This window comes from Sphaeramia orbicularis, chromosome 12, assembly GCF_902148855.1.
Source record: "Sphaeramia orbicularis chromosome 12, fSphaOr1.1, whole genome shotgun sequence".
Taxonomy (NCBI): domain Eukaryota; kingdom Metazoa; phylum Chordata; class Actinopteri; order Kurtiformes; family Apogonidae; genus Sphaeramia; species Sphaeramia orbicularis.
This window is the reverse complement of record NC_043968.1, coordinates 58,155,504-58,169,898: the sequence shown is the minus strand read 5'-3', so window position 1 is coordinate 58,169,898 and position 14,395 is coordinate 58,155,504. Positions and strand designations below refer to the sequence as shown.

The 14,395-nt window shown below is 35.3% G+C and overlaps 1 protein-coding gene across 3 annotated transcripts in view; it reads right to left on the bottom strand.

Annotated features, from left to right (window-relative positions):
• nek6 (NIMA-related kinase 6) overlaps positions 1–14,395 on the bottom strand; it is a 34,416-nt gene that overhangs the window by 3,636 nt on the left and 16,385 nt on the right. For all 3 annotated transcript variants that reach the window (XM_030149541.1, XM_030149540.1, XM_030149542.1), the window contains exons 3-8: positions 12,013–12,153; positions 10,154–10,216; positions 9,813–9,923; positions 7,260–7,368; positions 6,816–6,923; positions 6,630–6,724 (exon numbers count right to left, since the gene is read on the bottom strand). In XM_030149541.1, the coding sequence (XP_030005401.1) occupies positions 6,630–6,724; positions 6,816–6,923; positions 7,260–7,368; positions 9,813–9,923; positions 10,154–10,216; positions 12,013–12,153 (627 nt within the window). The remainder of the gene's footprint in view (positions 1–6,629; positions 6,725–6,815; positions 6,924–7,259; positions 7,369–9,812; positions 9,924–10,153; positions 10,217–12,012; positions 12,154–14,395) is intronic.

Here is a 14,395-nt window from a genome sequence, read left to right as displayed (position 1 = left end):
AATTGTGTAAAACAATGGTTCTCAAACTTTTTACAGTGGAGTACCCCCAGTCTCGCTTCGCATTTTTGATTGAAAAAAAATTTGGCAAAATGTGTTCCTGTGCCAAACGTGTCTGTTTATATTTTCAAAACTTTGTAAACAAACAACATATATATATATATATATATATATATATATATATATAACTTAACTATAATATTAAAAAAACAAAAAAAAAAAACATTTTAAAGTAAATTTTGTGTGCAAAATATACATTGAAAAGTGCCCTCTTTCATTGATTAGAAAAATAAATAAATTGGTCATTAATTAATAAATGAACCTTTCATCAGCAAATAAATATTTCCTTAGCTACTCAAACTCATTTTGAATAACATAAAATAGAAATGTTCTTAAAATGTTACCAAAGTTTAAACAAGATGACTGACAAAAAAAAATATATGAATGTATTTATTGAGTTTTATATATCAGCATTAATACTCATTATTTGTTTTGTATTCAGTACATGATGACTTATTTAATGTATTTTTCCCAAAAAATTTGAAGTACCTCCTGGGCTTCTTCCATGTACTCCTGGGAGTATGCATACCCCACTTTGGGAACCCCTGGCATAAAACATTGGTGACTGATGCCCCATCCACACTAACACAGATATCATTCTAAATGGATATTTTCTTCCTCTGTGTTGGACACTCTTAAATCATGAATAATTTCATAACACATAAGACCAATGTGACAAGCTTTGCAACACTAAGCAGACCCAAAAGTACACATATTATTTCTCTACTGTTAAAACTCATAGGACAAAACAAAAAAAAAGCAAAAATTAAGGTTGTATTATCAAGTGATGATTGCAAATGTTGTCTGCCCTTTGCCGTTTTCTGATAATAAGTTGGTTTTATATGAATGAAACTTCTGGGATCCGCTAATCCATTAAAATGATTCTGACTGGAAACAAATGGCCCAGGGTTTAACGGGTTCAACAAATTCTGTCGACCTTCATGTTATAAAATATCTCCGACAATGCAAAATGACTCCGATAAAACCATTGTTTGTTGGACTTCAAACTGTAGATACCGTGGATAATACTGGCCGTAGCAGAGGCAGAGGCTTTAATCTGTCATGAAGGTGAGCAGCAACAATGAGTCATAAAGTTAAAGTGTACCAGTACTGGTCATGCTTACTACATTAATTGTGCTTTGTGTATTACTTAGAAGCAAGAGGGAGGCACAAATTCAGTAAAAAAAAAAAAACATCATAAATGCACCACACTGGACTTACATGAATTACAGGTGGAGACAGAACCTATGGGCAGCAGCCATTGCCGGTGCCAGATAGAAAAGTGACCCCCATGGAAAAGTGACCTGCGGGTCAATTTTCTATTATAGAATTCTGACCCCCCCCTTATGGAAAAGTGATCTACCCCCAATAAATCACCGAATTTGGAAAAAAAAAAAAAAAAAAAATTATATATATATATATATATATATATATATATATATATATATATATATTTTTTTTTTTTTTTTTTTTTTTTTTTTTTTTTTTCCAGGTATATATGAACAGAAAACATGTTAGGAAAAGCACACAAATGTATTAACAATCATGCATTGCACAAAAATGTACAAGCACATGATATTACAAATATATCTGCAAATCTGTGATTAACACCTGTTACTTACTTAAAAAAAACTGTTATTGATTCAAATCCGATAAACTTTACTGCAGTATGTTTTCACCCATTCAGTGTCACATAGTTTTTGTTACAAATATTACTAAATCAATATATATTGGAAAATAAATACATAAAACCTTTTTTTTTTCACACTTTTTTCATAATTTCATGTAGATTTCATGTCAATGATGTCCAGGGGAACTGAAATCTACAAGAAAATTAAGTGTAGAACAAACATAAAAAGCCAGTGTATCTCTGTCAGAGGAGTCTATCTGTTGGATAATCTGGAGCAAAACTTAAAAATGTCATCTTCAATTTATGCATTTAAAAGGATGTATAAATCCACTATAATAACAAAATATAGAATATTATAGAAGTATGCATAAAATAAGATATTATTGTAGTTAATTGGTTATCATGATAAGAAGATACTATCATATTTATTGATCATTGTATTTGGAGTAAATATTTAAAGTGCATATAAATATTACAGTTTATATTAAAAACGGTTGATTATGCAAATCTGATTATGTATGAGGTGACTAAAAAAAGTGTATATGAATGGTTTTTATGGATGTTTTGTGTTATTGTAAAAAATATACAGAGGAAAATGTGTGTTAACAAAGCAAAGGAAGCGGATCTAGTTTGATTATTAGTTTGTAAAAAGGGGGTGGGAGTCAATAAGTTATACTTCTTCCCACTCCTTTTTGAGCGCAAAATTTATTTATTCATTTGTTTTGACCATGTTGTATGATCCTTTGTTATCTGATGATTCTATGTGCTCGAAATAAACTACTACTACAATTACTACTACTACTACAGCAACTCTAGAAATGAACACAGATTATTTACTTCAATGGCTATATGAATGAATTAATTTAGTAGTTTCTGGTGAAAATTTCAAATTATACACATATATTAAAGCTTATGATGGTACAGAAATGTATTAGAACATTTTATTAACATGCAGTATAAATTCATACAAGGGGTCAAAATTCTATGGGGTGGGTCAGTTTTCCATACTAGAAAATTGACCTGCGGGTCAGAAGAGGGCCATGGGGTCAGAATTTGATATGACAGCTGCCGTAAGTGATGTACCTGTGTTATACGAGTAAACAAGCAGCAGTCAGTGAGCCAGATTGAGTGTAAAGCATGACTTTGCGCTTGTTTGCGCAGCCGTAAGCTTTGCACTCAAGGTTCCAGGTTCAAGGTTCACTTTATTGTCTCCCATGGGAGAAATCTGGCTTAGACAGGGGAAAAACAAGCTGCACTGCAACACATAAAACAGAACACATGCTACTAAAAACAACATTCCACCACTGTCCCAGGGATGTGACCCAGCACTGGTCGATAATGTGTTATCTTAGACTGGTGTCTGCTGCACGGGGTCAGGGACTAGTCCATCTCAGCCCAGATAATCAGACAAATCTACGTTACTGTATCACTACCAGTGCTGGAGCAGCCTGTGAAGGAGGCAACGTGTCGCTGATCATGCCTGACTGACAGAGCAGTGACTTAGTACTCGTGCATGGGGCTATAACATGGCTTACCTGACTGAACTGTTAGTATTATACGTGATCTTTTGAAATAGCTAGCAATGAAAATTCACTACAGGTACCCATTAAGTTAAATAAAGTGTTGGTTCAGGTTGTTAAAGTGTATTCTGTGCATTTGGTGGATTTCACCATAATCTCGGTCTGGTTCGTCTCCCAACGGTATCCACGCTGACCTCAATCCACTGCAGGTCATACAGTGATTTATAGTACAGTGTAGTGTTAGAACAGTAATAACAGACATGAGCAAAATGGGGTGTTTCCCAATCACTCCATTTTCTTTGTCCACATTTTGTACACTTTCTGTTAATGTGTAGTTTAAAGGTCCAGATATAGATGTAAAAAATCTGTTTTGCAAAACAGCTACATTAGCCTGATAGACCATGAAAGCAGTTATATTTCCTCATGATTATCAGGTATCAAAAGCCTTACTTTTCCTTTTTGGCTACTGTCCTTTTTAGGGTTAGCAGGAAAAAGAGGTCTCACTAACCCTGAGCTTTGTCTTAAGAATGCTTTCAAACTTTGTAGATACGCCAGGCTAAGACTGAGTCTCCTTCCTGATCAGACAAGCTCCAGAATGTGTGTGGCCCTGAACCTTTGTAGTACATTATGTTTCATTTTGGCCCCATCACGTCTTTCAACTGCTTATTGTTTTTGCTAAAACACTCAAAAAGAGCAAAGAAGGGAAAGGTATGAGAAAGTGTCCGGTATCCTGTGGTGGATGTGGTGAATAAATAAAAATGACAGATAATGCTACTCTGTTTGCCAGTCGAAACCTGGTCCATTCCCAGAGAATGTGCCAAACCCAGAGGACTGTGAAGCCTTTGTCTCTGGAGATGACTCCTCCAACAATGGCTCAACATTCCATGGAAATGCAAGAAAATATGACTAAGAATAGGGCTTATTATGTTCACTGTGGTGGCAAGGGTTTCTGGGTAGTCCTGAGAAAGACCCTTGAGGCGTGTATTTAATGTTGCTGTATTAAGATTTATCAGTGTTATTTGGTTTGTTTTGTGTTAAAATATGCTTCCATTGAAAGCTTCCTGGTACAAAGGATGTGGCTCCTTTGTCCCCATTTCCTCTCTGTATGATTTTAAGACCAAACAGAGGGATAAGAGCTTCAGATCACAGCCAATATGTATTCTGATCACCTCAGTCACAGACACACAGTGAGAATAAAGCTCTGCTGTACATGGAAACATAGGTTGGGATTTATTGTGCAAGTGTAGCTTCTTTTCTGCAAGGACTAAAATTAAATTACCACATTCAACCATGTCTTTACTATTTCATCCCACATCGATTCTAAAGACCTACGATGTTGACCCAAAGTGCATCCAGCTGTAAACGGTTAGATTTCACTTTGAACTCTTTTTAACAAGAATGTCTATAAATCTTAATGAAACCAATGTGTCTGGGGATGCGCATTAAAACAGCTTGACCAAAACCTGACTCACTTCTCCTGTGTCATATATGTTTGATGAGGATGTCTGATAAACAGTTTACTTATATGTATAAAAAAAAATTTAAAAACATTTAATTTAAATAAATTAAAATAGTATGAACCAGAAGAGGGGAATAATATTTATAGAGGGAAAAACTCAGTTATTTTCTGAGATTCTGAAACGTCACAAAATTATGAGGAAAACTAGAAAAGCACTCGGAGTGCACACCTCCGCCAAGGCAGATCAGTCCCACCCCCCCGATCACCACCAAAATTTAATCAGTTGTTCCTTGTGCCCTTATCAACGTTTCCTGAAAATGTCATCCAAATCCGTCCATAACTTTTTGATTTATCTTGCTAACAGACAAACAAACAAACAAACAGACAAACCCTGATGAAAACAACCTCCACCATTCCTTGGCAGAGGTAAAAAAGCTGGAAAGTCTTTCAGGTCAGGTAGAATTTGTACATGTATCGTGTGTGGAGGACGTGGCGGGTCATATAGCTCTGTAGCTAAAGCTGTGAGAAAATGAAAGTGGCATTCACCTTATCATTAACTCCCTCAGGGTTCCTACATGTTTCTACAAGTTAAATGTAAGACTTTATGACATTTTTAAGACTATTTAGAACAGAATTTAATGCCTATTTCATGGCCAAACAGCAAAAAATTTGTGACTCCTAAAATTTAGGAAAATGTATTTATTTACTCTAACGCCTTTATTCCCACTGTTCCAAATCATTTGTCACCGGGGGGCTGCAAGGTTAGTGACAACACTGGTCTTACAAGTAAAATGCCTCCAGAACTATGTCACACCCCATAGGCCTGATTTCGTTTTCACAAATCAGTGATTGTGTTGTATGGAAAAGATCACTCCCTACTTGTACATAGTTTTTCCTCTTTTATTTGGTTATCTGACATAAAACAAATATATTATTCTGGCATTTAGAGCAGACAACAGATGTATGATATATACATATGATACACAAAATGCTAATGTCTGATACTGAATGTCAATAAAAAATAAATTACAAAAAAAAAAAAAAGAAAAAAGAAAAAAAAAAAAAGCTTCCAGAATAAAAGTAGTGAAATTTTATCACGTCTGAGTCACTGATATAGAGAAATCCAGTCCTAAATGCTGGTTGGCTGAAGTTTCCAAGAGTCTGTCTTGGGTCAAAATGTGAAATTTGAGAATTAACGAGAGAATGGGTTTAACTCCAAAGGAATATTTGTCTCAGAGCTACCAGATCTACTTCAAAACCCTGTCTGCACATTACAATACATTCACTTCACAGGTTCTATCTAGTGGAAGATTTATAAATCTGTTGTGTAAATGTACATAAACCAACATATATGTGGAATAACACTTTATCATATACTTTGAAAACATAAGCAAACCTGCTCTTTGGTCTTTTGTTTTCCAATTAATCTTATCAAAATACATAACATTTAGCACATTTAATCTCTGAGGCAAGTAATTTCTAAAAAAAAAAATTATAGATCAATGTTATTGGTTCCTAATTTCAATAAAATTGACGGGTTGGAATGGGTGGAACTGAGTAGACTAATGTTATTTTCTTTGCAGTTTGGACATTAAACAGACCCATTTAAACACAATACAGCCAACAGGTTTATGGCAACAGAACTTAAGACCTACCATATCAAATTTAATACCTTTTATAGACTTTTTTAAGGTATTAAATGCATATTTGCAAATTCAAAACTTTTAAGACCTCGCAGGAACCCTGGGAAACCTTTTAGTTCATACTTTACCTCTAATCTTTCCAGGCCACCCTTGTGAGCAGTTTATTACCGCTATTATTTTGTTACACTTCTGCTGTTTTGGGTGTAATATATTTTGCATCATCTACCACAAGCAGATTGGCTAACTGTCTTCAGGTGTTTTTTTCTTAAGCAGAAACATTTACTGGAATCCCAGTCAAAGTGTAGCTGAAATGATGTTACCTCATACAGAAGACATCCCAAGGACCAGATGTCTGACTTAAAGTTGTATCCGTTCTCATGGATCCTCTCTGGTGACATGTAGTAGGGAGTCCCCACTGGTTCAGCAAAACAGGGAGAAACACATTAACATTCAGAGACTGGTTAAAAATATGTAACATCACCATGACTTTAATGTGTGTGCTTTACCTAAGGAGTGAGCTGCAGTGGTTTTAGAGCTGAAGAAGCGCCCTAATCCCAGGTCACCCAGTTTTACTTCCCCTGTGGCTGTTATGAACACGTTGGCTGGTTTGATATCTGGTTCACACACACACACACACACACACACACACACACACGCACACACACACACACACACACACACACACACACACACACACACACACACACACACACACACCCACACACACACACACACACACACACACACACACACACACACACTCATTTAAGTCTAGGAATATCAACATCCTTTTCCTATAAAATCTCAAAGTACTATCTTGAGTGACTGTTTAAAGATAACAGTTGAGAAAAACATTGAGTGAAAAGATGGTTTGGGTTGAGCAGAAGGATGGATGATGGATAATGAAGTGCACATTATGTAAATGATGACAGGGGTGAGTAGCTGTTTACCACGGTGCATTACTCTGCGTGAATGCATGTGCTCTAGTGCGCTGCACAGCTGCACAAAATATTTCCATATAGTCCTCTCTGGGATGAGCCGCCTCTTCTTCTTGAAGTACTGGAGAGAAAAGCCAGTTGTTATTTTAACAGGACAATGCTAAGAAGTTTTAAACCTTAGGGGTCCACGGTCACGGCCCTGTGACTGAATCACGTGACATTTTCAACACGTCATAACGTTGGAAATCGGTTACGTAGACCACTGGAGACAATTGCATTCGAAAGTGCGGACTAGAAACACTCTCCCACTTTTTCTTTGGTGTTGATAGAGCAAATACAACTGGACACATGACAGTTTGAACTTGGAGTAAACGAACGTGAATAAAAGTATGAAAATGAGGTGGTGGTGGTGGTGGTGGGGGGCATTAGATTTCTGACCATATCTTCATCATTTTTTGTCCTTATTCAAAATGGAAAAAACTGGCTGAATCTGCGGATTCTAGTCCACAGACTGCATTAGCATTACAAGTAAGGGTGAGAATGACCCCACCTGAACCAGATGCAGAAACCGGGAGGACCGACGGGGTGAGAAAAATGGGGAAAATGCCTATGTAAAGATATGTTTTTACACCAAATATTTGAGTACAGTTTTAATTTATTACAATTTTGATTTTATATACCTAATATTTGGAACCAATATTCACTTTTAAAGTCTTTGAAAAGGTTTGTTAAGCATCTTTGTGTTATTTATGCAATAAATTATAGACATTTTACAATCGGATTTTATATTTTGTGTGTTTTTTGGTGTTTTATATTGATATAATAGGTTAAAATGAATAAATAATAAGCAGATGAGATAGATGAAGTTGTGCTGAAAAAAACACAAACATGGGTATAATAAACATTTCTTTATATAGTATATAAAGGCAAAATCAAAAGTACTCAAAAAGTCCAAAATAGGCTCAGACCCCTAAGGGTTAAAATGCCATTAAATAATGTGAAAGTGGAGTGAGACCAGTGTCATCATAAATAATACTACTGGCTTCACATGGCTGCCATTGTCCTCTACAAAGCTCAAATTTTGTTATTGAAATGATAATGACAGACAGTTGTGGGCCAGCATGCTAGTTAATTAAACTAAGGAAATCTGGCAAATAGTTATTATGTTGCATCTTCCCAACTGAAAAGATAATGGATACTGAAAATGCAGAGGGTCATCATCAGACCATATTTAAAGGTAAATTAACATATGATAACTTTTTGACAACTATTAATGTTAACATTAACCAGTTTGTAGCTAACATTTCCATTTGATTGTGGTGTATTAATAGAAAAGCACAAATTAAGTATGAAATCTTCTAATCTAATCGCCAGTTTGCTTTTAAAATAGAAGTGTTCATATTTGGACAAAAAGGGAGGAGCTCAGAAAGTGTGAGGGTAACTGCTAACTAACACTGTAATGTTAAACACCAGTAGTTTAAACTATGTGATAAATCCAGAAAAAAGATATATCATCAACCTTTTAGTAATATTTGCCAAATTTCACATTCACTGCACTAAATCTGCACACCAGTGTCCAAACATTATTGTTTTTATAGCACTTTTTTCCTATTATTTAGACAATTTGAAGAACATTATAAACTCTAAAGCAAATAAAATCAAAAAAACGGTCAAGTATATAATCTTATGTAATTCATATAATTTCTATTTTATACCTCGAGTTTTTTTAATTTATTATTTTACTTTTTTTACTTATTAATTTTTATTTATTTATTTATTTTTTTTAACTTATATCTGTTAACTATATATTGGAAATGTAAAATATAATGTAAAACGTGACTTTTTTTTTTAATCCTACTTTGATGTACTATTATGTAGATATACTGTTCGATTGTTCATTATTCAATTAAAAAAAAGTTTAAGTATTTCATAAAAGTCATGTCAACTTGCATATGTATAAATAAAGTATTTCAAATTAACAGACCTAAGTAGCAGGGTTGCGGATAGACCATATAATGAAATACCAAAGTGGCAAAAGCTAATGCAGCTAAGTTCTGCTAACAGTTCAGTTGGTGTAACTTTGGAGACAGGGAGGACACTGGGTTTTCACTTAAAGCAGCTACATCCTTAATTATTCACCAACTGAAGCTTTAATATGATTTAAATGGGTGAGTTTTGTAAAAAAAACAAAATATAAAAAACAAATGGGAAAATTAAAGACCAAAGCTGTTTGTCACCTGGCTGTAAACATATATCTTTTTTCTGTTGGACATTTAAGGAACTGCAGGTTTTGAATTTTTAGACCCTCTCCGCTCTTGTTGACCTATTGCAGCAACAACCTTGTCAGATTTCCTACTTTTACCCAATTTGCATTTGAAACACAGTCGTATGACATTCTCACATTGAAAACAGTGATTCAACTTCCCACCCTGAGTGTGATTTGTGACATTCAGACCAAGTATTTACTCCCCAGTACACTATCTAATCAGTTTTTCAATTCCTGGATGTTAAATTCTGGCTACATTTCACTCGTTCTGGCTCAATTTGATGTGTGTCATTCCTGACCTTTATCATCTGGGAAAGATCTCCAGCATCTGCCAGCTCCAGAACAATGTTCAGCTCACTGTCTTCAATAAAGGAATCTAGGTATTTGATCACGTTGGGGTGATTCAGCTGCTGCAGGGGACAAACAGAAAAACTGTTGTCAACAGGCGATGAAATCAGCAGGTTTTCAATATGTAACTTCTGATGTCACATTTAACAGTTTAGGTCCAGTACTTTCAATTATCTGCATCAGCAACACACTTTTATGTAAATTTAAGGATAGAACTTGTGCTTATCAGAGCTCATCTTATCAATGGACTTAACAGACCATTGAAAAACACAGCATTGTTGATGACTTTTACCTTCAGTAGATCTATTTCTTTGATGCAGTCCTGACGGGCTTTGGCATCCATCATCTCAAAGATCTGAAGTGACAAAGAGATGTATTTTTGACTTCTAACACTCAGAGTCATCATGCTTCCACCTTCCCATATGTGGTTTCAATGTTTATTCATCACCACCTGACCAACTACAATAACATGAAAACAGTCAAAACCAAAAACAGCCCAAGAAAGTTGTTAATCTGAACGTATGTTCTGTATTGGAGTGTTTTTAAGCATCGGCGGCAGGGAGGTAATTGCATTTTATTAATCAATGCTCATCATTGTCACTAAAAAATTAGAAAACACATCATCATTCTTTAAACATTTGACAGTTAAGATATAATATTGCATACATTAACATCATTCCAGAACCGAGGAGCTGACAGACATAAGAGGTATTTTGTATAAAAACTTGAAGCCAGCCTCAGGTTTTGCCCACAAATGGAACCTCAAATCTGGATCATATAACGCTTTCTCTCACCTTATTTTCATTGGTCTATTTAACCCATAAAGACCCAGTGACACTTTTGTGGCAACTCCCAAATGCATTTTTCTCTCTATTTAACCTTTCTTAAGTGATTTATCACTATTTATTGTAATATTTTCCTCTTTATTTTTCTTTTTTTTGTGTAAATCATTCAGAGAAAACTGAAAAAAAAAGTTACTTTTTTCAGCAAAGATATCAATAATTGAACATAAAAACAAGTGTTTCCATCCACTGTCATCGATCAAACTTCTTGGGTTTTACTGGTGAATTAATGTTGTAGAAGATGACAGTGTTTCCACGGTAACTACGGAGCCTCTGAATGTCATAAAATGGGTCATATCTGATGACCATGAAAAGATGACAAACTGTATTTTACACCAATTATTCACATGTATTGATAGAATTAATGGATCAATAGGTACTAAACATTTTAGATCAGTGGATGCTGTTGGTTGATGGTGGATGTTTGGCTCTTTATGGGTTGCTACATTAACTTTTCCAGATCTCCCAAGTATTTTTGGGTGCAAACTGAGTTTGCCAATAGAAACACGTCAATGGAAATGTACCTATTGTTTTGCAATGTTCAACTGTCTGAAAAACATGTCAGCGTCGACACAAGTAGTTAAGAAACAGAGAGGCATATAAATACAACTCCTTTGTTTTGGACAATTTGGAAACAGTTCATAATTCCCACCCCTAATGGATGGAGTTTTGTAAGAAAGAAATGAAATGGATTTCATAAGAAAGACACTGTTAGAACTGGTTTTCACTTCCAGTGAATGTGTCCTAAGGCTACTAAAAGAATGATTACTGAATAATTACTACTGTGAAGTTATTTTATTGTACGTTTAAAACTTAATGTGTAGCATGTTTTATAAAGTATATGCTTGTTAAAATGTTCTAATCTTGTCTACAGAATCTCATGTTTGTTTTCTGATGACCATGATGGGGGGGCTTAAGGTGAACTCAACAAAAAAATACAAAAAGAAACTCACAGTACATTTAATTGGCATATCTACCCTACACTGGGTTTTTAAGGACTACAAAGATACAGCATGAAATGTAAAACATTAACTCAACATATCAACTTCTTGTTAATTATTAGCAAAAATGCACAAGTGTTCAAACCAAACTATATGCTGTTACATATATGTTGAACTCCAACTGTCAGCGATGTTTTCATCTGTCAGGCAGTAGACACATGCACAGTACACCATCTCTTATCTCAAATCACCCAAACTCAGACTCAAAGGTCCCAATTAGATGTTCGATTTATCATCATCAGTTACTAGGATCATTCTATGCATGTGGCTTTAAGTGCAACTGCATAACTGCACACTGGATTCAGTACCTGGACTTTCTTGAGTGCAACCAGCTGACCCTCCAGCAGATACGTGGCTTTGTAAACTTCGCTGAACTGACCACGGCCAATCTTCTTCTCAATGCGGAAGTTTGCCATTGTGCAGCAGTACTTATAGCTTGGCACGTTTTTCTGCACAAAGAAAAAAAAAACACTTAAACTCTCAGCAATGCAGTGTATGTAGGAGCTTTATGGTACTAAATAAATGAGACTGTCTTGAAAATTATGACTGGCTTAAGTGTGAATTTGCCACTATTTACAATGGAGCTATTTTTTTATTACTAAAATATCATTATCACTCAAACTCTTCACAATAATAATTTAAACCTTCAGACCCATAGCTAGGGATGAATTGTCTATCTTTATCTCTTGTGATATACATGGTTGTCCATAAAGTTGGAATAGTTTTGTTTTTAGACACATTCCTGTTTTTATTCCCATTTCTACACATCAGTAATTACTTTTGACCTGGTGTAATGATTACATACAGAGTCTCAGATACAATTTATCTATAGAGAATAAGTCACATTGTCCCAGTCATTTAATGAGATGAGGAAAATATTTTATTCCAACTTTACTGGCAAATGTACATTAAAGGTAATTCCTTTACTAAAATGTATGCTCATTAAAGAATATCATGATGAAGGACCTAAACCAAGGTTCCTCAAGGTTTCTATAAGTTAAAGGTGCGGGAGACTTTCGTGACCAATTTTTCATCAAATCTGTCAAACCTAAGTCATAGCCTAAGTATCACGAATCTGTAAGTCTTTCTGTGATTACTCACCTGAATCTCTTGCATTACAGTGAACAATTTCGAAGTGCCATCCACTATAAACAAACCGTGTGTTTACATCAGTCTCGGGCATCTTCGGAATTTGTCGTGACATGCATTGTGGGAAACGCCGGTTCGCTCCGCTGTCTGGCAGCGGCAGCAACAGCTGCCAAAGACACGAGGCGGAAACGGCAGGAGCTCCCTTCCCCTCTATGCATATTCCTCCAGCTGTTTCCGCGCATGTTTGTTTCATCCATATAAAATCATATGGTCGAGCTGCCGCTGCCATTGTCAGGCAGCGGCATGAGCCTCCATTTCCCACAATGCACGTTGCAACAAAATTCCGAAGATGCCTGAGTTACCTCCCGGCTCTGGATGCAAACACATGGTTTGTTTATGGTGGATGGCACTTCAAAATTGTTCCCCGTAATGCAAGAGATTCAGGTGAGTAATCACAGAAAGACTTACAGATTCGTGATACTTAATGCTATGACTGAGGTTTTACAGATTTGATAAAAAATTGGTCACGAAAGTCTCCCGCACCTTTAAATTTAAAACTTTTTAAGACCTTTTTAAGACTATTTAGAACAGAATTTAATGCCTATTTCACAGCCATACTGGCAAAAATTCATGACTCTTAGAATTTACAAAAATGTATTTATTTACTCCAACACCTTGATTCTCACCATGCTGAGTCACTTCTCACCAGGGCTGCAAAGTTAGTAATAATTGGTTCCAAATTTCAATATAAATTGTCAGGTTGGAACAGGTGGAAGCGAATAGAATAACATTAGTGTCTGCAGTTGGACACATTTAAACACATTTATGGCAACACAACTTAAGACCTACCATATCAAATTCAATACATTTTAAAGACTTTTTTAAGGTATCAAATACAGATTTGTAAATTCAAGACTTCTAAGACTTTTTAAGACCCTGTGGGAACCCTGTAAACACTTCTTTTAATAATGACTACTTCTTTGTTTCCCTGGAACAAAGTGAGTGGAAAAAATGGTAATGGTTATTGGCCCATTGTATTTACATTAAAGTTATTACAATAACTAAAAGATGTCAAAAAACATACCCCATGTCATTATTTTATGGTTTAATATGTTATGTCATGGAATAATCATTTGAGAAATAACAAAAAATAAACAAGCATAAAAATTGGAATTGGTTTTCATTTCCACTATTTGCAACAACATTGACTGAAAATGAAAGGAGACCCAGCTGAGCCCATCACAGTCTCCATTTCCTTCTCTTTTTGACCATGAAAAAGAAATTTGCCTTCTATATCACTTCTGATTGTTGTTTTCTCTATGGTTCGTGGACAACTTAGAAGCTGAAACAGCCCTTTTGTTTTTGAGTTAAATATATATTTTTCATACTTTTGGGCCATTGCACCTTCTTAAAATAAACTAAATAAATCTGCTCATAGAAGTCACCCAACTACAATTTAGGCGAGGCCAGAGAACCAGTTGTAACACTTTTCTTTCCGGTGTGGTAGAGAAGTCGCAGTTGTGTTTATCAGATTCTTATTCTTAGGTGTTGCAAAGAAAACTAAAGGTGTAAGAGTCGTAATGGTTGGGAAAACCCTGCATT